The sequence below is a fragment of the Hypoxylon trugodes genome (assembly GCF_022578975.1).
Source record: "Hypoxylon trugodes strain CBS 135444 unplaced genomic scaffold F4822scaffold_3, whole genome shotgun sequence".
In the NCBI taxonomy this organism is placed as follows: Eukaryota; Fungi; Ascomycota; class Sordariomycetes; order Xylariales; family Hypoxylaceae; genus Hypoxylon; species Hypoxylon trugodes.
The window spans coordinates 2,491,253-2,515,218 of NW_026250018.1; the positions used below are offsets into that span (position 1 = coordinate 2,491,253).

The 23,966-nt window shown below is 46.6% G+C and overlaps 5 protein-coding genes across 5 annotated transcripts; 1 reads left to right on the plus strand and 4 right to left on the minus strand.

The window, feature by feature from the left end:
- Window positions 1-10,737: 10,737 nt before the first annotated feature.
- Window positions 10,738-11,835, minus strand: F4822DRAFT_427090 (RNA-binding domain-containing protein; the record flags this gene model as incomplete). Its single annotated transcript, XM_051460675.1, has 2 exons — window positions 10,738-11,746; window positions 11,816-11,835. The coding sequence occupies 2 exons, from the start codon at window positions 11,833-11,835 to the stop codon at window positions 10,738-10,740; spliced, it is 1,029 nt and encodes a 342-aa protein (XP_051317014.1).
- Window positions 11,836-12,090: 255 nt separating this feature from the next.
- F4822DRAFT_396114 (TOM7 family-domain-containing protein) lies at window positions 12,091-13,027 on the plus strand. The gene is made up of 4 exons (XM_051457485.1): window positions 12,091-12,389; window positions 12,442-12,470; window positions 12,558-12,594; window positions 12,648-13,027. Exons 1-4 carry the CDS (start codon window positions 12,316-12,318, stop codon window positions 12,667-12,669), a joined length of 162 nt encoding a protein of 53 aa, XP_051317015.1. The 5' UTR covers window positions 12,091-12,315; the 3' UTR covers window positions 12,670-13,027.
- Window positions 13,028-13,326: 299 nt separating this feature from the next.
- Window positions 13,327-14,430, minus strand: F4822DRAFT_179529 (vacuolar protein sorting-associated protein). Its single transcript, XM_051453387.1, has 2 exons — window positions 14,041-14,430; window positions 13,327-13,899 (listed from the first exon to the last, which is right to left on the minus strand). Exons 1-2 carry the CDS (start codon window positions 14,131-14,133, stop codon window positions 13,477-13,479), a joined length of 516 nt encoding a protein of 171 aa, XP_051317016.1. The 5' UTR covers window positions 14,134-14,430; the 3' UTR covers window positions 13,327-13,476.
- Window positions 14,431-15,029: 599 nt separating this feature from the next.
- F4822DRAFT_179537 (cell wall assembly and cell proliferation coordinating protein) lies at window positions 15,030-17,353 on the minus strand. Its single transcript, XM_051453388.1, has 3 exons — window positions 16,940-17,353; window positions 16,828-16,880; window positions 15,030-16,768 (listed from the first exon to the last, which is right to left on the minus strand). Exons 1-3 carry the CDS (start codon window positions 16,942-16,944, stop codon window positions 15,228-15,230), a joined length of 1,599 nt encoding a protein of 532 aa, XP_051317017.1. The 5' UTR covers window positions 16,945-17,353; the 3' UTR covers window positions 15,030-15,227.
- Window positions 17,354-20,079: 2,726 nt separating this feature from the next.
- F4822DRAFT_179554 (Sec8 exocyst complex component-specific domain-containing protein) lies at window positions 20,080-23,963 on the minus strand. Its single transcript, XM_051453389.1, has 2 exons — window positions 21,040-23,963; window positions 20,080-20,968 (listed from the first exon to the last, which is right to left on the minus strand). Exons 1-2 carry the CDS (start codon window positions 23,592-23,594, stop codon window positions 20,305-20,307), a joined length of 3,219 nt encoding a protein of 1,072 aa, XP_051317018.1. The 5' UTR covers window positions 23,595-23,963; the 3' UTR covers window positions 20,080-20,304.
- Between the last annotated feature and the right edge of the window lie 3 nt (window positions 23,964-23,966).

Genomic DNA, 23,966 nt, shown 5'->3' on the forward strand with positions numbered 1-23,966 from the left:
CCCCACCCTGGTAGACCCTCTTTCCTGGGCTTAGAAACATGGGATTGAACCAGCCTAGTAGGTAGGTACATACATACTAATGAAGCGGAGGAGGGTTGAGAAGGGGAAGCCCTGTTTGCCAGATAGCCACAAAGTTGAGTGGCAGATCGCCGAGTTTCTGCACTAGCGAGTAACTCGACGAGACAACCATTATCCTAATGCATAATACCATCGGTTAGATGGGCGAAAGAAATTTAATACCGGTCGAATCAGATATTACGCCATGAAGGCCCGCAGGACGCTTGCCCGTTTAACGCAGGGGACAGACGTATACAACCTAGCATGACGAATACCAGGCTCGACCTTCTGGTGTTGACGGCCACGCTCTCTACTAGTGGGGATAGCTTGCCGCATCCACTTTGACCACCTACAAGACAGAAGGAAAGATTAGGTAGGTACTTGGAATGCCACGTCGACCATGCAATCAACCATATCTAACCCTCGAAACTGGGCCAGCTCACAGAGCCAGAGCCAGAGCCAGTTTTGTTTGGTTCTCCCACAGCAGTGTGACACCTACGGCTAGTGAAAGGGACAGGGGGGGTTGGTGTAGGAGAGGGGGGGGTCCCCTAAACGGTGCTGTGGTGAGCGGAACAGTACCGGTAGCTAGTCAGTTGACGAAAAGAGAGAGGGCAGAATCGAAAAGCGCGATGGAAATCCGGAGGACAGATGGGAAACTGTAGGGACAAGGAGCGGAGACCGGGTGTCCCCCTGCAGCTGGAATTTTCCTGCCCGTCGGGGCAATCCCGTCAAAAATACGCCCCCTAGGCCCCTTGATCTAGCTTAATTACTTCGTTCATACCTTTTCGTACACTGAAATTGCCGTATTACTTCAGTATAGCAGGCAATATGGCCAGGTTCCAGCGCGATGGGTAGCCCCGGTCTCTAAAGTGCCACCATCTGTCAATGTGAAAATGACAGAATTAGATCCACTAGAGCCGTTCTCTTGATCTGAACACTATGCAGCTATCCATTTTGCCCGCCATCCGTTCAAACGAGCCTAAGAATTGCACGCGAGGCCCTGGCAAACAAGGCTCCTTACTGGCTGATTTATTTTACCACTATTGTGTACCATGGGGCTACGGCGACGAGGGGGTTGCCACGCACGCACGATACTCCGGTTTCGACATGCTAGGTGCGTTTGCCAATACCCTATTAGACCGCCGTCTGACGGTCGAAACGGTTAGATGGGTTTGGCATTAGCTTGGGACGGGAGTAGCCGTTCGAGGTCGCATCGCTTTAACACTGGGCCAGACCAGCAATTGTCCACTCAGTGTGCACAATAATATTTATTTATGACGTACCTGGTGCGTAGGCCTTCAGGGACCGAATTAAAACTAACAAGAGAAGAATTGGGTGCGGTAAGGGGATAGATACGGTAATCTCCATGAGCTGAACTGAAAGGGGACAGGGGGGACGATATGTCAATAAGAAGTTCGAGAAGTTGGATGCCACTTTTTTTTTTCGAGTTGCTTGTACTGTGTAGGATCTACCCCCCTGGAGATCGATGTACATACTCCGAGTTGAACAGGGATTAATCATAGATCTCAATTGAAGAGGGAAAAAGAGGGACTCGCCGTTTAGCAATATCCCTCCTCACCTACATACGGGGCTCTTATTACCTACCCCCTCGAAATGTCGTTGGGCTGTGATGTTTAGAATGAAGATAAGCCATACCCTGGTTTACTCAATTATACACCATCCATGCCCTGATCGAAACGTATTGCGCACGAGGTACCTAGGTAGGGTAGCCAGTAACCCCAAATGTTCGAGCGACCGTCCACTTACCTAACTAGGTACCTATTGGACCTCGTGCTTATGCGGACAGCACCCAAACTGTCGTCATTATAGGTGGCATCTGCGTGGTTTTAAGCATTAAGTACATACCTAATAATGTGATAGGGTATGGGACGGAAGCCTCTTGGCGCCGAAAAATATGTAGTGTCTTAGGTATTCTAAAAACCTGTGGCTGTTGATTCTCTCTGTAAGTACGATTCCAGCAATGGCCATATCTAAAAACTTATCTCGAGGCAAGACAGAGGGCCCAACACCTCATTGTAAGAATGCCATTACAACTAGACTTCCCACAAGCTCACCAGCACTACCCGAGACAGCAGTACTGGACGTATGCTAGGCTCCCTAGTTCTTTCCGGAAGTTGGAAAGGGCTGTACTACCCTACCTACCCCAGAGGAGTAGTGACGAGAGAGGAAACACGATCGAAGCCGAACAATTCTATCGTGAAAATCGCCGGCAGCTACCTGGCATACACAGTAAGATTAGACTACCGGGATGCTTTTTTCCAACGTTTATTCCCACAGCTAACAGGCTGGGAGGTTTGGTGGGAGAATGTCTCATAATGAGCGCCAAGAATTCAATCAATTTTCATAGCTGCTCCTTCAAGCGGCCCATAACGTATATGATCGTCTCTACCAGCCTCGCTCACTATTAAAATCCATATACGTACCCCATCTACCTCGGTAGGTACTCATTCAATATTCGGCGTTAGCATTGTTCGGGAAATGCGGCATTACGATCTAATATCTAAGCTCGATACTGTTTATTCCGTAGTGCTGGCTCAATGCAAGCCACGCCGAGCTATGAGGTGTAGATCAATAGGAATTTTCAGTCTCATAGCCCTTGGTAGACCCAGATCCGGTCCCGCGAAAGAGCGTCGCACAAATTCGCAATGGACCAAACAACTCCCGAGATGCCAAATCCAGGAGAGCAAGCCACGATCTAGAGCCTAAAGCGTGTGGTGCTGAATCTTTCGGGTTCATGCAGTAATCTCAGCTCGCAACGATGAGCAAGGCAATGCTTGAAGATCTCAGCAACGTGGAGGCGACCACATAATCGGGCATCGTTGGTTGGTAAGTTGGCAAGTCACCCTTGCAACGTTTCGAGTTTTGAGCACGACCTAGGGAGGGAGCATCACACGTTTTCTTACAGGGTCATTGTGGGTGAAGGAAGAATGTGATAGAGTGATGTGTCATTTTAGTAGCAGGCTGACAATTTGAGGGTATGGTTGCAATTTACACCGTTCTCCTCTTAAGTTGTCCACTTCTGAATGAACTACCGGGGAATTACTGGCTAGACGGAGAAAACTAAGCTCTACTAAACATGATCTAGATTATCGAATAACTAACCATAGTAGCTTCAGATGAGTAGGGCCAAGAAGCACCCAGGCAGAAAAAGTCCCGCTTTTTTAATCCAAGGGGAGCGGCTGCAACATATCCTAGCCCAGAAGGTAAGGCCCCCCTTGTCTGTGCTAAGTTCCCGGCGGGCTGGTTGATGGGTAGATCCCCAGTCCAGGTATTGATTGGCTTTCTCCCAATCTTACCAAAGGTGTTAGGGTTCGGGAACACCCTGTCCCGTTAGGATATACATGCAGACATGAAATTATAGCATCCCCAGTCAACACTGAACCCCAGGGAAGCGACCCGCAAGATCGAGACCATTGTTCATCTAAAGAACGGCCGCCGGAGAGCCGTAGGTATTCCTTGTCTTCAGAGGGACCGAACGTAATAAGTTGTTAGTTCCTTCTGTAGAGATAATTGGAGAAATACTTAGATTTAGCAAGGAATAGACAGGGTAATAGTATGTAAGGTGCCCTTGAACTGTCCACTTACACGTTCGTTTCTTCCTACCAGACCGCCATCAAGTTGTTCATTGTCCTGCGGAGGTGGACCTACCTTTCTCTCCGTTCACCGTGTGGCGTACCGGTCGCTGCAAGGACCTTTCGTGAGTGTTCAGTTGTTGGAATTGATGGGTGTGTATATTTGGTGGTTCTGAACTATACAATTTCTTATCCCATTATCTGTTTGACTTTACTTGGTATATTCATATTTAGGTATCTCGGATTCAATAAGGAATACAAATTACATTAGATAGTTGTGGTAAGTTACATGGCAATTACAATAACTATAGCGACTCGTGTGTATGTGTATAGTGTATGTATATGCGAGAGAGTCAGAAGTGGGGGGTGTTGAGAGGGTCAGCTGTTCCGAATCACTGTTGTGACGATCCCCTCAACATTTGCTCACAGCCCAATACTTCTTAGATGTGTTGATATTTGCTCAGTTTGAATAATGCATACATACATACGTCAGTAGATTGGACAACGGTATCGAGGTGGCTTTCCAGATCCCCGGATCATTAAGATCTCTTGGGATTCAATAGCATCCTTTTCTCTTTACTACGAAAGGCAATAATTGAAAAGCCACCCTTCTCAAAAGGGCATAACTTCCTCGTCGCACAAGCTAAGGGGATTAATTGATTAGTGATACAAAAATAGGTGCGCCATCGTCACCGATTAGGTACTCGACAGGCAATAAAAATTTAGGAGTAATAATCATCAAGTTCGTTCGAAATCCTCCAGGCCGGATACTTCTTTTGCCGTGTGCTTCGTAGAATTAGTATACTTTCTATCATATTTGTCATTTAATAGGAAACTGAATATCTACCTAAGTATGTATCTATGTACCTATGATCTTTGCCTCATAGCAATAGAATGAAAAATAGAATGAAAAATAGAATTAGAAATAGAATTAAGAATACACGTAACATACACTTGTATATACGTACATCTTGAGCTTATTAGACAGTACGATGTAATTCGCCCGGCTGAAACTTGACTAGTCCGTGCGCCTCGAATAGCCGCCCATACATATGTACTATGTTATGTACTTAGGTACGTTTCTATCTACATACATATGTAGATACTTCAGTACGTATTTACATATCTAACTATATATGGGTAGCTTAAAATATGTATGTACTGCAAGACCGGAGGTTAAGTTAGTTGACTAGCTACATCATATGTATCTAAGTATCTAGGTAGGTACCTAGGTAACTTAAAGCTGACGACGAAATTTAATTTATATAATTTCCTAATAATTTCCTAAATTTTCCTATTGCAGAGATTTTCATCAATTGGCAACACACGCGAACACACGAACGCTTCGTATTCAATCACATGATGTTAATAATCTGCTGGTAAGGAACGATTTCGGGAACGAATATGGCGTCAATAATGATCAAAATAAGCCACCTGCTTAATTCATGGGAACGCAATAAGGTGTTCTAGAAAGAATCTCTGCCTCACATATACATCCTTCACGTAACATGTGCTGGATGATAAGTCACAAAAAAAAAAACAATAACCAAACCGTTGACCCATCGACTGGACCAGTATTAATTCTCTATTAATACCCCAGATATTACATCGCCAAGGATCTGCGCCTCCCAAATTCGCATCCTTTTGTTTCCTTCCATACATTTGCTAGAAATGAGAAATTGTCCATCTCCGCCAACCGCACTCCCCGCTGCCTCCGCCATCTCGGTCGTTTACCGCGGAAATAATCATTTAGAATCAAGGCTCTTCAGGCCGGTTTCTCCGGTCGTCCCTTTGCCACCATGAAAGGAGAACGAATTCCGCCTCCGTAGTTGGAGAGGTTCCTCTACCAATTTCCAAATTCCTATCTATCTCACCTGGGTCCTCCGCGGCGATGTAATTCCGCTCTACCAGTGATGATTATGGAAACTTCCATAATACCCACGAGCGGCTCGCCCCCTGCCAAGACCGCGGGTGATTTTAGGAACCAGGTCGGACCTACGGCTTGCCGAAATCCTGTCACTTATCATCTTGGGCGCCAACGAAACGGGCGAACCCTGTCAACACGCTTTTACACAGGTCCTGCCCAATCCTACCATCCCTTCTCCATATGGAGATGAACTCGCCCCGGCGACCGAACTAAGGGAGGGCAAAAAAACGCCCCGGCCCCTTTGCCATAACCCACACAGCTCTACCAATTCTCGTGTGCGGTGCTCGCTACCTTTTCCTAATAAGCCATCGTCATTTTTTGTATTCTAGTAAGGGCTTAGATTCAGTACACGATAACCATAGCTGCGTCACCCCGAGCATGTTGACTAGGATTTCACGGTCCATAGTACATACTAAACAATTTGGATCAGCTGGCTAGCCACGGCTTGTTGCCGCAATACTCTTAAGTAGCTAGCTACGCTGTAAGCATGGTCCGTAAACCTCCCATTGACCGTTGTAGTGTTGTAACCATAACACGAAACAACATGCGGGCTAGCCTGGCCTTCAAGTCATGTGTAAAATCATCAATGCCCTTCAATCTGGGGCGCTGTCAGGTTCGTGAGCTCTCCTCGTTCAATCTCATTGGGCATCAAAACGATCAAAAGAACGAGGCAAAATCTTAAGGAAAGGCCGAGATTTACAAGGGCATTTCTGGTCGGTGGGTCGAACCGAATGAAGGTGATCATGATCCGGGGTTTCTGATTACATGTAGCCATGTCGAATTCGAATCAAACTGATTCTTATGTGAGATATCAGAGATAAACGTAACATCCAGCCAAGGCTGTCTAGACCATGACAACTACTACGTTTTACGACCATCACATTGGGCAACCTAATGCTGCCTAAGGCGAGACAGGCTACGATTCTCAATTGGGGGAGGGGGGGGGATGTGTGAGAATGTTCGACCGGCGAAACTGGAGAGGTTGTATCTGGTTTAAAGGTGCATAGTGCATAGCGCCTCATTCCTTTAGGTGGCTGGATAACTCCATAGAGTTTAAGGTGATCCGTGAGACAGCAGGACAAGTATCTAAACCATGGCGCGAAAGACCCGAGACCCTTCCTCGTACTAGGAAAAAAAGTTACTTACACAGCTACCGAGGCCGTCATACCACGTAACAGCCTCGAACTGTAGGTCACGAAGTCCTAAGTTCTTGAACCCCTAATGTATACTTTGAGGGGACCTATGATGCGTAGTTTACTTAGGTAGTTCCAGGGTCTAACTCATGTCTTCCCTCTCGGGGGTTCGCAGAGTTAGTTCTCAGCCTCGTAGAGAAGGTACTTTGGAAAGTACTCGTCCCCTGGCAAGATTCGAAAGACTTGATCCTAATGATGACACATGTATATACATCTGCGCACACATATACGTATACTTACCTACTCATTACGGTAGAAGATTTGCCGGTGGTCTTCAAAAGTTCGCAGCTACGGAAGTACTATTGGTGTTCCCCGGTATCACCTGCAGACGATGTTTTCTTCCACCAACGCCACCAAGGGGTGGGGGAGGGGCGAATTGCCTCCTCGCCGTTCATACACTCGTCTTCATCAGATGCGGGACCAAGCCGCACCTACAGTAGGTAAGTAATAGGCTTTTCTTCAAGGAGTATTACATACCGGACGCTCAGACACAGAGTTGGAGGGGAAGAAGACCGAAATACCCGTACAGAAAATACAGTGTATCCTCCGAATTTACCAAAGCTTTCGCCTGCCGCCGATCTACGTACGCGTACCTACCTACCTACTAGGTAGGTACCCATCTATCGACCCAGCCAGCCAAGATTACTTCATATGTGGAGTAACCCGATCTTGCAGTGCAGGATCTTTGACAGATGGCGACGTTGGAAGTAAGTTACTCGGATCGCTCACTTCTCACTTCAGCCATTACCTACATAACGCGCTCTCCTTATTTCACCCCCTTTCGCTTCTTTCGGCCTTATCCTCGTCTGTTGGCTGTGAATGGCTGGAGCGCAAGATTTATCCCCCAAATGCGGCTGGCACGCCAATGCAGTGTCACCCGAGAGGTGGCCGCGCGGAGGCCGCTTTGGCTTGAAAAGGAGGAGAAGGGGTTGCCAAAGCTATACCGTAATGAGTTCATTAGTCCGCTTATCTCTCTCAATCCTCCATTGCATTGGGTAGGGGATTCTTAGCGCAATATAGCGGAAGAGGAACTCTGCGGATGACCAGCTATCCACACGAGTTCAAGTGACATCGTAACAGCGCTATGACAAGATTATTCATCTATCTGATTTCCGTCTTTTCTCTATCTGAAGCACCATACAATTGATTCTTCGCTCTGTGCTCGTTGTGTCCCCCGAAGCCCGCGCGGTTTGGCTTCGGCGTCCAGTTGACCCGTACTTAGGTACAATTCCTTGGGCGATTATTATAGTATTTACCGGCATCTGGGCTAGCGATACACTACTAGCTCTAGGGTAAATTAATGGTGTAGTACTAGTAGTTCTACTCACTAGTTGTATATGCCGATTTCCGGCACTTCAACTCGTAGCCTCATTTGCTGTGAAGGGAGACAAGCGGTGAACTCCATCTGAAACCCGTAGAAGTGGGATGGGCTAGTTCTAGCACTTTCGGAATATCCCAGGTGGGTTCATTTTAGTATTTTGGGAAGCCATAGAACGAGGTAGGAGCTAGAAGTCGCTCTGGAGGGTGGACAGCAAGGTTATTTGAGGTCAAATTATGATTGTTAGAGGTTTATCAATATAGCTACAACACAGAGTGAGGCTAACTTCCCGAAGATGGGTCGATAGCACCGGGTCCTATGCCCCAAACTCTACCATTACTAGATTACCTATCCCAATGGGTTCACTTTCGAATGGGGACACCTATCAAACGAGTTCCAAAAGTGGCCGTAAAGATTAGAATAGCATGAGCATTTCCCCGTGTTATTTCCTTTTGACCTATGCACATTATACATGTCTATGCGTGGTGAATCCTGACATGATGCTATATCGTGCAGTAACGGAAGTCCCTCAGGTTGGTTTAGAAGTTTTCGCATGGGTAACCAATCTAAATGTTAGCAAGTTGAACAACCAACCTAAAGCCGCAGTACTGAAGCAGTATGCCCGAATTACGGTTCGAGTAGCCATTTATTTTGCCCGAGGCCTGCATTGGCCGTGATGTTTTAATCCCCGCCGGGGCAAGATGCAAGATACAGATGTTGTCGAGCAAGAAAACGCCTCCAGTTTCACGCCGTTTCAGGTTGTTGTATGGGAACAACGTAGAGATATGGACTGTTCCCATAATGCTGTACATTTCTCAGGGTGCTGGGGGTCTGGATATGGGATAGCTAGGCGACACGTGTTACAGATATGACTTTAGGTTCAGAATCGACTTGTAGATATATCCTCCATCTAGACGAATAATCTGTTACCAAATGATATTCACACTACACAGCTATTATATCCTATTTCGTGGGCTTTGGGAACGACCACACCTTGTATCCGAGGCTACCTAACCTCAAACTGCAGTAACAAACCTCTATCAAAAGCTTCCAGTGATAATTGGCAGTAGTATACTGAGTTTTGTAGAGGAATAATTAGTACTATTAGATATATTGTGGTATTGCTTGACCGTTGTAGGCGCACCTGTAGTTGTCTGACTTTGTACCTCGTTTTTGAAAGTGCATATCTAATAAACATTTGTTGTTTATGCCTCAAGTGGGATAGTAATAGGTATTGATTATTTATGAATGCTTCGCTCCTGTGAAAATACTAGGCCATATTTAGAGTATTCGGTATTCGGTCGGTAGTTTGGATATTTAGCTTGGGTATGATTTTATAATGGTCACTCTTGTGTGCGATAAATACGCGGCAGATCTATGATATTGCTAAGAATTCATCGAGTCATGCCTAATGCGTAAATAGACACCTGAGTGGTGCATAACTTGACATTAGCTAGCATATAATGTTCATCATCAAAGCCTATGGTCGTACGGAGACGGGCTGACCGCCTGTAGCATCGCTTGCCACTTCTACTGTTGATTTGCGGAATATTTACAAAAACTGAACTACATAGTACATGGACAGGTCGGTGGATGAGAAGGATGTTTCAGGTCCTACGGCACAGGAATGTATTCGTCAATAGAGCTGTAGGAGTTTCTTTTTGACATGCAGTTGCTACATAGTCTCCAAAGCGGATCTTTTCGAAACGCACTCCGTAGAATAACGCCTCACAGGACCTTCGACCTGCCTAGAGAAGGGAGCGTTGCACCGTTGAATATTCACATAAGTATTATTGCTTGAGATAATGGTAATTAACTGGATAACTGGACTTCGACTGACACGCTCAACATCCTAGCCTAGACTCCTGCTCTTGGGTTTGCTGGGCTAAGCTGAGTGTTCTGCTCAGCTATCGACACGTCGAGTTATGGGTTATTCAATGCCATCTATCTAATTAAGAAGCAATTATAGTTTTGCTAGGTTAAGTTTTAGCGATGAGTGGTACGTTCTGGTGATTTTGTCAAAAGACAAGTGCATTCCGAAGAACCTTTAAGCATATGGAGGCAAAGTGAGCAAATGATACATTGAGCTTGGTTGACGGTCCCTGGCATGAGTGTGAAATACCACGTAGCCTTTGACTTGTTTGATAATTCGTGATGTGTTATCCTGATGCCACTATCAACAATGACTTCCGATCGCAAGCAGCAGTGATGGGCTTGTCCCTATGATACACTATCAAGCTATGGAAGAGAGTATGTGCTTTCGTCCTTGTAGCCTATTCCATAATAGTGATGATCGTGGTTTCTTTGATCATAACGTTGGCTTGGGTATCTTTTAATTAGGCGGCCATATGCCCCTTTTAGGAGCTGCCCCGGCGCGGCCTGTATCCTCGTAAACATCCCCATCAACGGATCGCTTGATTCTGCCCCTCCTTCTGTGACCAGGGGGCGATGGGGGTCAAAGCCTGGTTCCATGAAGGGCGCGGTTCCCCTGCTTATTATTTTGGAGGTCTTGTGAAGCCTGTAGAATGACCTGTTGTATTCTTCTGGAAGGCGTGAAGCTGAGTCCATGCGTATATAGTAACAAGTAACGTCGGGACAAAGCCTATGGCCCATTCCCCATCACACGTAACTGGCCACTGGACTCGACTTTCAGCGACCGTATCCGGGGGTGAACCCGGGTGGCGGAGGCGGAACGTTGCCTGGAGGAGGGCCAAAACCTGGAGGCGGCATTCGGAAGCCGCCGGGGTGGAAGTCGGCGGGACTACCATAACCAGCTTGCGAGGGTGGCGGGCGAGCAGGTAGGCCTGAGGGTGCCGGAGGTAGAGCATTTGGCCGGCCAGCACCTGGAGGGGGCGGGGCACCATTAACGCCGAAAGGGGGAGGAGGGCCACGATGAGCGTTGGGAGGAGCAAAGCCGACGGGTGGTCTCGGAGCAGGAACGCCGGAGCCGAAGTGAGGATCGAATCCACCAGTAGCCATAGCCGGCGGGGCGACAGCCGCTGCAACCGGTGGAGCGGGAGTAGGTGTTTGAAGTAGTCCCGGCGGCATAGGTTGGCTTTCAATTGTAACATTGTGCTTCTTGGCTTGGGCGGCAAGCATTCGTTCGGCCTCGTCTCCATGTCGTTCGCCTTTTCCGTCTTTCTTGTACGCGTATTGTACGCTGATGTCCTTGTTCATGAGGAACTGACCGTTCATGTTGTTGATGGCATCATCGCTAGCCTCGAAACTGCTATAACTGACGAACCCATAACCTTTGCTTACTCCGTTATCGTCGCGAGCCACCTTGGGTGGAGCTATCAAGGTTCCGAATCTGCTGAATGTATCGTAGAGAACCTTCTCGTCAACCATAGGGTCGAGGTTTCCGATGAAGAGCTCGGCGCCGATCTCCAGGGGCTTTTGTTTGTCCGCCGAGGCCTTGTTGACACGTAGGGCTTTGCCATATAATCGGATACCGTTCATGATCTTGGCAGCATAGTCGGCATCGACTTCGCCGTTGAACTCGACAAAGCCAAAGCCTTGATGTGACTGTGTGACGCGGTCTTTGGGAAGGTGTACGTTGACTACAGGGCCGGCTTGGACCATCAGCTCCCATATCAGCGCATCGGTTGCGCGTTCGTCGATGTTACCCACATAGACAGTGGCTTCTTTATCTTGCTCCCTGGTTTGTAACTGTAAGTATTATTGCATAAATCTTTCTTACTAACATAAGTATTAAAGAGTAACTCACCAGTGCTTTGCCCCCGACATTTTGGCTAGGTAGTTGATTGACGACGGGCAACTAATCTGCCTTTTTGTCGCTTAGAGCCGGAGCCGGAGACGGATGATTTTGTAAGGAACGAGGATCGAGCAAGAATCGATAAAGTCGCGGCAACTCGCGATGACCATAAAATTATGGAACGCTGAACACGGGTCGAAGCTTCTGAATTCTTTAGGTTAGATAGGTACCGAAGTAGCTTCTGGAGCTATGATTCTACGGGCGGATATTCCGATGTTTTCCCGTACCAATTGAACCAATGAGAGCTAATGACTATGACATAGTTGGGTCGGGTTTATCAAACCAAAATTTTGGTTGATCCGGCCCGCTCAATAAATTCAAAGAACATCTATTCACCCTACCTACAACTTTCGCGACAAAAGGAATAGTACTTTGCTCCTGTCTAAGCCGGAACGACAAACCCAAACCGCTCCCGAAACCAACTGCGGCGGTCGCTAAACGTATTGCCCAACATGTTCGCGCTCTCCGAAGAATCTAAGGAGCGCATCGGAAAGATAATTGAAATCGGAAGAGTTGCGATGCACTAGTATGAATTGCCCACTCAGCTGCTGGTGTATCTATATGCTGACAATTCATAGTGGTTACCTACCTCTAATACTCTACCTCGGTATGACTCTATACTCTATGAGCGTCTAGACAAATATGACGTATATGTCGTCGAGCCAGTACTCTATCTAACTGTCCACTATTACAGGCTACACACGTAGCGACCCTCGGCCTTCGGTCATCCGGTACGCTTATGCTTCTCACCACAATACTTGCGAACACACTAACACGACTATAGCCTACTGTCTCCCCTTTCATGATGCACCTACCCGAGTTACGAACACGTATGTACTACCATCAGTAAGCTACAGCTGTAGCTACTGGCAAAATCGGCATATGCCCTGAGGGGCTTGAGGATCAGACATAGGGAATGTCATTCATATATGAGCCGGTATGCCTAACTTGGGCCACGCCGCTTGGTGGCGGCTATGTATAATATAATGAATAAAACCTTCATCCCACTCGACGAACAAGTCAGACATGCTTGGATTGCAAGACTCGTGGATTTGATAGGAAACTATATTCATTGAGTCGTCCTGGGCTGCTATCTAGTTATAATTTTATGGAATCGCATGATTTTCATAGTAGTAACAGTCACGGCGGCCCGTCTAAAGATGCACATGTATGGAAGATTCAGTAGGTTTTACTGTTGGTAATAGCCGCCCCCCCTCCTTGGTACTGGGGCGGATGTGTAGAGGGATTCTACAAAGTCTTGAATGTAGGCCGATGCTATTTAAACATGTATTCGAAAAGCGAAGAATTCAGTGAACAAAACAAATTCCTAAATTACCGCACGCCTGGCTTCGCCTAGCCTAGCCTTCCAGTTATGCTGCAATGCTATCTGTTGTACAATACACCGAATGGATCGACTGCCTTCTCTCCGTAACTAAATAAAACATACCAAGTGCCATAGCTCCATTGCAATCTCCAGGATCTTAGCCATGGTCTCGGCGTCACCTTGTGTCCGTCACCTCAACCGAGTATAATTATAACTAGCCTGCCTTATCTCTATTTGCCCGCCCGATACGACAGGCGGTCGGGTACCACCAATTTGAAATTTCCGGCTCTTATAGTGACAAGTTATAGCTATATTCATCCTCCATATTCTGACTGACCCACAGGACAACGGAGCTCAGCATAACTAAGCCGTTGGCGACGATGTTCTCGACGCCCATGCCCATCATAGGCCAGTGTACCTCCGGCACGACGTATTTGAGGACGAAGACAGTGACGCCGCCCGCCATACCGCCGGCTAGAGCCGCGAAGCCTAGAAATAGGACCACGCGTGCTTTCCAGGCAACGCCCGACCCGCTGTAGGAGAACGAATCGGCCGACAGTCGCGCCTTCTCGACCGAGTTGATGATGAGCATGCCTAGCGAGCTGAAGATGAGCGGCAGCCAGTCCACAAACGTTACGTGCACGTTGGATCCGTTAAGCGGCGATTTGGACCATACCGCTGCGTCGATGAGGATGTAGAAGGCGAGGGAGAACTGCAAGAAGAGCCAATACGTCAGTCTGACATGGTCGCAACAAATAGGGAGATAAAACAATATGAAATGCTAGTTTCCTAGGGAAATAGACAATGAAACACAAGCTGTGGAAGGGAATATGGGAATATATCGTCAACATACCAAAGCACCTGCCGAGTAGACTCCAGCACTACGCGCCCAAGCGCTGTTAAGCCAAGCTGGCTTGCGGAACTTCCAGAGACGGTCTTCCTCCATGATTCCGAGGTTAAAGAGTGGCTAGGTCTTCAAAAGAGTATGTGGATGGTGAGAGAGACGAGTTCGATGGATGGTTCAACGGCCAATCCGATTACTGTGTTATGCGTCAAGTCAAAGATGAAGCTTAGGAAGTTGAAGCGCTTAGGGGAGCTGGTCGGGTCTGGGGGTCCACCTAATGAGGCTGATGACGAACCGACTAAGTCTTGGCATTTAGCGACCGCGCATTCCTAATCATTCTTAATGGAGACACATATCACGTGATAAAAATTATTGATGTTAAGTGGTCTTGTTCCGTCGCAGGGAAGTACCTAGGTATATAAGTACTCAGACACGTACATATATTAATTTATTCCATTCATAACTGAATTAGATATTAGAACAATAGTAAAGATCATTTCCAATGAATTTCTGTATTAAAAGCTGCGTAGCCATAATATCCTTTGCCTTCATTGACTATTTTAAATAGGCTAATCCTTAATAATGTATCATCATGCTATTGCGTCTCGAAACGTGATCAAGTACAGTGTGCTGCCGCCAACGCCCCAGACTCAAAACGCTAGAGTCTTCCTGAACGCCTAATATGATTGTCGGCAGCACGATTCCCCAGAGTATAACTCTATAGACTACCCTATTGCATATGCTCACTACATCCATAAATGCAGTCAAACCACCATGGGTCTCTTCACCAGCTGTACACATGTTTCAGCCGCTTTCCAGTTTTCGGTTTTCCAGTTGGAACAGGAAGAATTGTCTTATTTGGTCCTTGAGCGTGTCTGGAAAAGGGAATAATCGAGCGGCAGAAAGGAGTCGAAGGGTATTAGTACAAGAATAGTGGTAAACCACCGACCAAATTAAATTTCTAAAGTGCCGTCCTCGTTGATTATGGCCAAATTGTACGAAGGCATGTCCAAATCCCGTTTTTATCAATGTAGACACTGATTGTAACGGAACGTGTATAATCAGAAAGGGTCATACCACCGCAGCTTTCTGCGGTGCTTATTAGCGCCAGATCTGATTCCATAACGCCACCCTTTTGTTGTCTATTATGTAGTCGTGGTACAATGCCCGTCGTTGCTGGTCGTTGAATTTTCATATCAGATCTCAATCGTCTTCATTCCTTCTTCTAACTGTTCGCCCTCGTTACCATTTGCCGTTGCAGCCTTTGAAAGGATCGCGTCTTTGCCTTTGGTTTCAGCTGCAGTTGGAAATTTGGGACTTTGGTTCACCTCATCGCTGGGTCGAGGGGTCTCCACTTCCACGAGCTTAGGCTGCTTTACACCATTTATACCATTTGTATTGAGCTTCGTATCCGGGAGAGATGACGATTCTTCGGCGACTCGTGCAAGGGGACTCGCCTTTCCAAAGCCGGGACGGCTAGGACTACCAAGGGGGGATGGGCTGCTAAGCCGTTGTAACGTACGCCCACGAGCTTCTCCATTGCTGTCTGTAGGACTAGTATAAGGTGAACCGCCAGGAGAAGTAGGCCCGCCAATGACAGCTGACCTTCGTTTCGCGACCACTCTGGCACCGCGCCCATGCTTCTGGTCCATTCGCCATCTAAGAATTTCGAAGTAAGGCGGCTCAACACGGGTTGTCTTAAACTCACGCAGCTTGAGCTCGTTGGTATCCTCGTCAACGAACCACTTGCCGCTATTGAGATCATCCGCGACAACTGCAAGGAAAGCGCCCCAGGACTTTGCCACGACATACTTGGTATCGTAATCTCTACCGAAAAGAATAATTTGACCCCAAGTACCGGTAGGGCCAGGAGCGAGATCCACAGCAAGATTGTTGCCGCCCCAGTCTCGGACGAGGGGAATCCAAGCGGGGTGCGCATAGGCCCGTTGAACAGCACCTTGAGGAACGGAATCTTGGCGAGCCTGGAGTTCCTGTCTCCACGACTCCTTCTGGGAGCCGGGCGAGCCGGGCGCTGATTTGGAAGAGGAAGCCTGATTGCTACCACCAAATGCCTTGGAAGGAACAGCAGGTTTCACAACTGATGTTTCAAGAAGATATTGGTGGTTAACCTTGCGCCACTGATCCCATTCTTGAACAATTTCCTCGCAGTCAAGTAACATAGAGCCGAAAATAATTCCTGTCGGGATGCCGCCGCGTTCCTGTCCATCATGGACCGCCAAGGAGTCCCTAACATCCTGAGGTAGAGAGCAATCTAGCTGATGTTCCAATTCATTCAAATCGTTGCTCGTACATCCATCGCATAGCTGATCAAATAATTCCGGGTAGTTCTCTTCTGCCCACTTATCTATCCGCCTCCAAGAATGGGTAACTGGAGGCGCTGGAGGGCCACCATCCGCAAACGACTGCATAGGTATCTCTCCTGGGCTACTAACCGTCTCAAACCCATCGTCCTTAGTGCCTTGTTGTCGAGCATTGATAGACCTTAATCCGGGAGAATAGGGACCGTTGGAACCGGGGGACAGGGGAGATGCCGATGGGAGCCCGGCGCCTGTGTAAGCAGTGCCGTCGACACTGGTAGATAATCGACCGAGCTCGTCCGCATACGGGGATGTAATGTCGGCCCGGGATTCTGAAGCAGTAGCGACCGACGTGAGAGTACTTTGTCTATTTAGAGGTACATGGCGACCTGTTCGATAAGGAGAATCGTAGGTTGAATCTAAATATAGTGTAAGCATTTATGAGTTATAAAATTGGTCAATTGTTTGATCTACTCACGTCTATCATAGCTGGTCATAGTATGCCAGAATGAGCGAAAAGCGGAACCAAGCCTAGATAATTAGTTAATGGACCTATAGAATTAGAAGTAATTGAATAGACATCGACTTACGACATCTTGAATAATCAGAGTCGACCTGTTCAACAGGAGAAAAATGAGACGCTCGCTAGACAGGCCTATCTAGGAATATGGCGGCCAAAGGATTCGGAATTTATATTAATTCGAATTATGCGACCAACGACTGTCCTGGTGTTCTATGACCGCAGGTGAAGGATCGACAATGGGGCCGAAGCACACCACTACGGGAATGTAAGGCAGGCTTGATGAAAATAAACCAAACTCTTGAACGATGGGAAAGCCGTTACGATAGAAGGGGGCGGTCGTAAGTGTTGGTGGCTATGGTGCAGGAAGTAAGGAAAGTTCCTTTTTTTAACCCTTTATCGCGAAAAAGGAGGTAGACGAGACGGGTCGGGATGCTATGTGGAGAATGGGCGGGTACCGGGCTTTTTTTGTCGAGACGTCAATGTCTTTGTCATTTCATTTCCAACTTTCTCTTGTTCTGAGTGTTGTTGGTTGATTAAAAGTGTTTAAAAAAAGGAGTTGTCGTTAATTCGAGTCAAATGATAACGCGAATTTTCGATTTTGTTGCTCGATTGTGTCCTGGTTGACATGCAATACCTGAATCACTTTTTTTTTCCTTGTTGGATTCAGGAGGTGGAATTAGTACGGGGTGATTATGTTCTAGAATGAGCGTGATTTGGCGTGTTTGTTTTCGCGATTTGTAAACTAGCAACTGGGAAAGTATCGCAGTCCTGTTATAAATGAGGAAGGAAAAGGAAAAGGAAAACGAACGAAACTGTTTGTAGATAGAACGGGGGTCAAGGAGACGATTTTGTTAATTCCCCCCTTCAATGCCTTTTGCGACAGAGCTGGTCCTAGAGCCGGGGATGGAGGTTGGAACTTGGAAGGGGGCTCGTCCAATGTTGGATTTCAAGGGGAATGATTTTCAGTGGGTTCAGAGTGGGTGACGCGCTCGTTAGAGGGGGACGAGAGCAACCGTTATGCTGCTACTAAATGCGCTACGCTAGGTACCCGAGAAGGTACGAGCAGCACACTGTGTGCTCGCCCAGAATCTCCGACCTTACAGCACAGTGCAACCTTGTACCAGGCAGGGTATACATCTAACCACATTAGGATTAATTTCACAATCCTGAATTTTACGTAGGTACCTCTGTATGTGCTACGCAGCCTATACAAATTAGGTACCTAGGTAGTATTAAATTAGCTCCCTTATTGAGCCTACTTCTACTTGGGTAAGGCAGGTCGAATTAATGAACTGTTGGATTTCCTTTTTTTTTTCTCTTTTATTTATTTATTATTATGCCGGTACATTAAGGTATCGGTAGATACGTATGTAGGTATATATATATAAGATCTGATGTATATACATGTGTACCTAGGTATGTATGCATATAAATTGAAAATACATATGGAAATATACGTATCATAATAATAATGATACCCTTTGTACATTATATGGATACATACCTAGGTACCTACTCGAACCGTGAGGCTCAATTACCGCTGAAACTCGTGGATACTACCTGACTAATAGAAGTTACTATTTAGCTTGGGTCTTCCAGTTCTAGACTACATAATATGCTAGGGGTCTCATTTCTAATTCATTTGGTGTAAGTTTCACCAGCAGAATGGAATCATCAACAAATTGGAAGCATAAGGTGCAAGCATGAGGTAATAAACCTTAGATCCTTAGGTACCTGGTTATTTGCATATCATGGCTTAGGACCCATCAATTAATTCGTTTACTTTCGATGTTGTGGTATCCACGTCACGCAATGTCATAATATTTTTTGAAGTATCAATTTCCCAGATCCTAATCCTAATCCTTATACTTGTTCACACCCTTTATCTAAATACGTTGTTATAGTTATCGTATTATTAATCCCTTCATCCCCAATCCTATATTTAAATTTTCTCTGGATTTCAAAGACAAAAGGATTAGGTTGATTTATTATCGGGTACATCGGTGGCAATACATATGTATTAAACCTATAATTCTCTTTTCCTCCTGATTGGAAGCTCAATATTTAATTATTTCTTCCCCCTTTTCCGCCTCTAGCTTTTGACCAATCGAATAAGATTGTTTCGCGTCAGAGGGACACCCGGACGCCACATGGGAAGAAACGTCAGGGGCCTTCGCGTATTTGGCCACTTTATGCAGCTCTTATTGGGGATTACATGATTGTTATCCTATCGTACCGTCACCGTCGAAACGCCACTAAAAAAGCTATCCTACAACAAGAAAATATATTCGTTTCTTCAATTTAATGTTTTTCGCACTTTTCTTAAATCGATAGCACGAAATTAAATTCATCCCATCTAGCATCCGAAGTCAAACTTTAGACGACATTCGACTCTTATTTTAAAATGGCATGCAAGAAACTTTACTAGCGGAATTTAAATAGTCGTGAAGCACAACAAAGTTCTGACAACAATTTTACCCCACAAGGATCAATTGCTTCCTTAGATCAACTGCTACGAGCGGGAAGGTACTTACTTAGGTACTTAGGTACTGTAGGTACCTAGGTATCAAGTAAGGTTGTCGGGAAGCGGATTGTTACAACTTACGCGCGCACCGCCACATCGGAGGAATTGCCAAGGTTTGATCTATCTATCTATGTCGATCTTCAGCCATCCCCAACCAGTCAACCCACAATAGTTTTCAGTATCTGCACCTCTCGGTACCTACCGACTATATGTAGCCACGCAAGCGATACGCTAGGCGGGCGTCCCGGATGTGTAGTACCTTTTTGCTTCGGACAGTTAGGAGTCATACGACCGATGTGATACTCATACTGGTTTCCTATTCAGATCTAATTCCAGATCCGCCACTCAACCTACTTATATACATCCACAAGTCTCACCTTACAAGAGAACTAGACTACCAAGAAGATGTGAGGCAGCCCGGTACATTTGTAACGATCAGGTTTTCCCAGGTTTCATAGCTGTAATTATCAGCTACCCGATCCCACCGCTATCATATAGTCGTAACTTGTATTTAGTACATAGCCATCATTCACTTGGCTTCGTACAACAACACCTTAGAACATAACATAACAATAACGGAAGCCTCCCTCATACGCTACCTAGGTTGATATAGTTGGGTAAGTCCCTAAAAAAGACGACAGGCTGGTCAAAAAGATGAAAATTCACATATTCTTAAAGCTTAACTTCCCATCATAACACGGTCCATTTTACGGATCATTTGCAATTATTAGTTCCCAGGACGCTTCGTAGGGAGGCAATCAATTCAGACATACACAATCGGGTGAAGGAGTTCCGCTTCGCAAAAACCGTCAATGTGCAGGTTATAGGCCACGTAATCTCGTGAGCACCAAATTGTAACAGTCCACCCCTCAATTTTTAATTGTAACACAATTGTACAATCCATCCCTTTATGTTTGCCACATGTGCTCACTCAATGCGAGGACCTTCTCGCCCATTTGCCTCCTCGCAGCCGAGGCGACGCCCCTTTCTGGATCTGCGAGCTGCTCGCTATAACAAAGCTCAACGAGTGCCTTGAGCTCATCGTAAGTGAATCTCTCCACTTCTGGTATAGAGGCACCACTCTCCGCTTCACGCTCTTTATCATGTTTGGCCTTCTCGACGATTTTGTCGGGGCCCTCTTGGAATAAGCTGAAATAGTTCGCCGCCCGCGTGAGGTCTACGCCAGCCTCGACATTCTTGAGGTTTTGCTGAAGCACAAGGATATTAAGCTGCATGCGCTCACATCCGCGCATGTTCATGGGCTGTGTGGCGAGAGCGTTAGATACCAGATAAGTGTTAATGAGGAGACCTAAACCTGTTCGTACGAATGCGGTCTCCTTATCACGAAGGAAACGAACAATCGTCTCATCGTACGCAACAAGTTCCGCGTTCAGTGACAGTATCTGTGGATCTGGCTCCTTGATCTCCTGGTCGCCTAGGACGTACGGTGCTGTTTCAGGCGACAACGCTACGCCAAGAGATTGGACAATGCGGCACCGGATTTCCATATGCAACATGAGGAGCACTGTGCCGGCAAATTCTTCGTAGGACGATACGATTTTATCGAACAAGCTATATAATGAATTAGTTAGGCTATCGCAAACCCCCCAAAAAGGGGGCGTTACAAGGTTTGCAACACTTACTGGACGGTTTCCTGCGTCATTGGTAGATACACAGGACCCTGTTGCTCACTACTTGCTTTGCTAGGGTCATTCAAGAGAGTCCAGCGGCGGTTTTGATTCTTCGGCAAGGTGGCCTGTGAAGAATCTGTGTCGAACCGAGTGATATGTCGCAATCCGAGGATCCTCACTGAGAGCCATTTCATACTCGTATATAGGAGGCATAAAGACGATATAACGTCACGATCCTGGATAATATCATTTGGCTCAAGAGGTCGTTCATTAGTTTGCATGATAAGAAGGCCGACTTCTTTTTCTATCAGCTCATGATCAAGATTATCCGATGTCCAAAGTTTTTTAATCGTTTCCTGTATATCTCCATGCCCAATAGCAAGTTCTGCGGAGTATCGTAATGTTTGTGGTGCCGTGGTCGCATCTTGTGCTTTGGCGACTAGTGATTCAAACCATGCGAAGCATCTTTCATAGTATCTCACCATTTGAGAGATGATTAGAGAGCTAAGGGCCTGGTCGTGTGGAATCGTCCCCAGCATACGACAAAAGGCAGTAATGACAGCAAAAAATGCAGTTGTGCCCTTGAAGACGGGACGCCGGGCGACCAACCCCCAACTAGGATCTTGCTGGAACGAATCTACTTCCCCAAACACGGAATCGCTTAGCTTGCTGAGTGTCTCATCGAGCTGCGGCTGGAATACATTGACCAAGAAGTTATCAAGGAAAGATGTCAAAGTGCTCGCAGCTAAATCTGAACCCGGAGGCACAATTGCCTTTAGTCGTTGTAAGAATACTAGGGTTGGGGGTAGTAAAAGACTCATGTTAAATACGCTTGGCTCCACAAGTGACTTATAAGAGCCTGGAGCGTTTCGACCGTCGAATGCTGCGGTATATGCGCTCTTCCTTGATCCTCTTCCCGCCGATGATTTCTTGTCTGAAGCTTGTGCTTTTCGAGAAGCAGATGTGAGACCGGGAACCGCCGCTCGTATGATGCCATCCAGAGCTTCATATTCAGTAGTCATCTCGATAGACTTTGGATCCGCTTCGGAAAATTTGAAGAGATGCTCTCGGGATGTGTCCTTGTTGCCATTAAGCATTGCACCCTGTCTCGGAGACGAATTGAACTGGTAGACGTCTGCATCTGTTGTGACATAATTATGTAGGAGAGAGCGTATTTCGTTTTGATAGAGATTCCATAGCTCCTTAAAACTCCCAAGAAGAGGATTACTGCTACCACCGCCCTCTCTTCGAACAAGGGCCTTAACAGCCTCGTGGAATACTCGATGGCCTTCGGCAATAGCCTCGAATTTACCATATAAAGTCCATAGGAGATCGTAAATAACGTCCGCACGCATCTGTGTCTCCCTACTGCCATATATGTGTAGACCCTGTGCGTTGCCTGAGCCACCTCGTAGCGAACTGGGATGTCTCTGATCGACTTCGTTGATCGTCTCATTCACAATGGAGAACAGCTCAACAGGGAGTCGTTGTTTCAACGTATCGACCACGCCTTCCAACCGGCCAAGTTTGTTAAGAGATTCGACGACAAGGCTAATATAATAGAATGTATCCGCTTCGGGATTCTTGGCCGGATCTTCGGTCACTGGATGATCAAGATCCATGGTGTCCAGAACCAAATGGAATGGGGTCAGAACGCCCGTTTCACTGTAATTTTCGTTATAGGCACCTTGGTTTTTGGCTAGGTTTTGCCATCGTTCTTGGCAGTAAGGTGATTTCAGGTATAAATGCTCATGCAGCTCCTCGACTAGAATATCCATCAATGCGGTCTCCTGGTTAGCCAGATAACTTCGAAGGTCACTAAGCGCTCCGATATCGTCTAGTTCCGGCTTTCGTAGCTTTCGTAAGGCATTTTGTAGTACTTCAACGGCTGTTAGAAATCGTTTCTCTGATATCCTGGCTTCCAGTTGATCCGGCACTGTCCTGAGATCTTCCAATTCATTCAGTGTCTGCAACACATCGTCGTACATCTGTGACGACTTATATAGTTTCTTCAGTTCTGGGTCTGTTACGCAAAGACTCGTTCGTGATGCAGCGAGGGAGTCTTTCAAAGCGCGAACACGCTTCTGGGAGGCTTGTATACTTCCTTGGATCTTATGGAAGGTACCGATAGAACTATTGAAGCCTTGGTGATGTTCATGTACGATATTCTTTAGGGAGTCTTGCAGATATTGGTGTGTCTTCTTGAAGCCCCTATATTCGTGTGCTCGACCGACCGAGCTGTTATCTAGTAATTGCAGCGCTAACGAAACGGGTATACAGTCGTCCTGGACCATAGCAGGCCATTCGGATTTAATGAGTTCAAGCACTTGGCTTATCTGTCTCTCCGCACTTGTCTCATTTACACGTTGGGCTCTTGAGGCTGAGGAGCTATAGCCAGGATTCCGGGAAGATTCGGGAGGTGGCCTTCGTGGGTTTAGCTGTTGAGGAGGGGTACCGTATCGGTCGCTGGTATAACCGTCGCCGAAGGGATCATATTCGTCATCTTTTCTCGCAGCAGAGCCGTAGCCGTTGCCGTTGCGATATGACCCGCCATACCGGTTGGCCATGGTCGCGATAATGCATTCGGTAAGTTGGCGGGAGCTATTGAGTATCAGGCTCTACAGCATGGCTATTCGCCTGGTTTCGGGGGCTAATCAAGCTTCCGCTTCTCTCGTGGTCTAGGCGGAATTGCACCTAGTTGAATCTCGAGTGTTGCTTGCTGAATAGATACAATGAATCAGTCATGAATCTTGTTAGATGTTGGTTTATCGTCATATCTATGCGCATTACTACGTCGTGGTGGTTGTGGTTTCAGCGATTGAAAGTGGATGATTATTTTTAAGTAGGTACTGTACCTAAGGTACGGAATTAGGCATTATGTAATCCCTGTAGTTGGGGGCTAAGGTTTAGGATACGAGTACCCAGGTACCTTTTAGCTT

Bases quoted from the DNA above. Each gene is read 5' to 3' on its own strand.
- F4822DRAFT_179554 (XM_051453389.1), bottom strand. From the start codon at position 23,594: ATGGCCAACCGGTATGGCGGGTCATATCGCAACGGCAACGGCTACGGC. The intron at 20,969-21,039 runs GTAAGTGTTGCA...TTCATTATATAG, and splicing joins ATGACGCAGGAAACCGTCCA to CTTGTTCGATAAAATCGTAT.
- F4822DRAFT_179537 (XM_051453388.1), bottom strand. The intron at 16,769-16,827 runs GTGAGTAGATCA...CACTATATTTAG, and splicing joins TATGACCAGCTATGATAGAC to ATTCAACCTACGATTCTCCT.
- F4822DRAFT_179529 (XM_051453387.1), bottom strand. From the start codon at position 14,133: ATGGAGGAAGACCGTCTCTGGAAGTTCCGCAAGCCAGCTTGGCTTAAC. The intron at 13,900-14,040 runs GTATGTTGACGA...CTCTTCTTGCAG, and splicing joins TCTACTCGGCAGGTGCTTTG to TTCTCCCTCGCCTTCTACAT.
- F4822DRAFT_396114 (XM_051457485.1), top strand. From the start codon at position 12,316: ATGTTCGCGCTCTCCGAAGAATCTAAGGAGCGCATCGGAAAGATAATT. The intron at 12,471-12,557 runs GTATGACTCTAT...CCACTATTACAG, and splicing joins ACCTCTAATACTCTACCTCG to GCTACACACGTAGCGACCCT. The intron at 12,595-12,647 runs GTACGCTTATGC...ACACGACTATAG, and splicing joins CCTCGGCCTTCGGTCATCCG to CCTACTGTCTCCCCTTTCAT.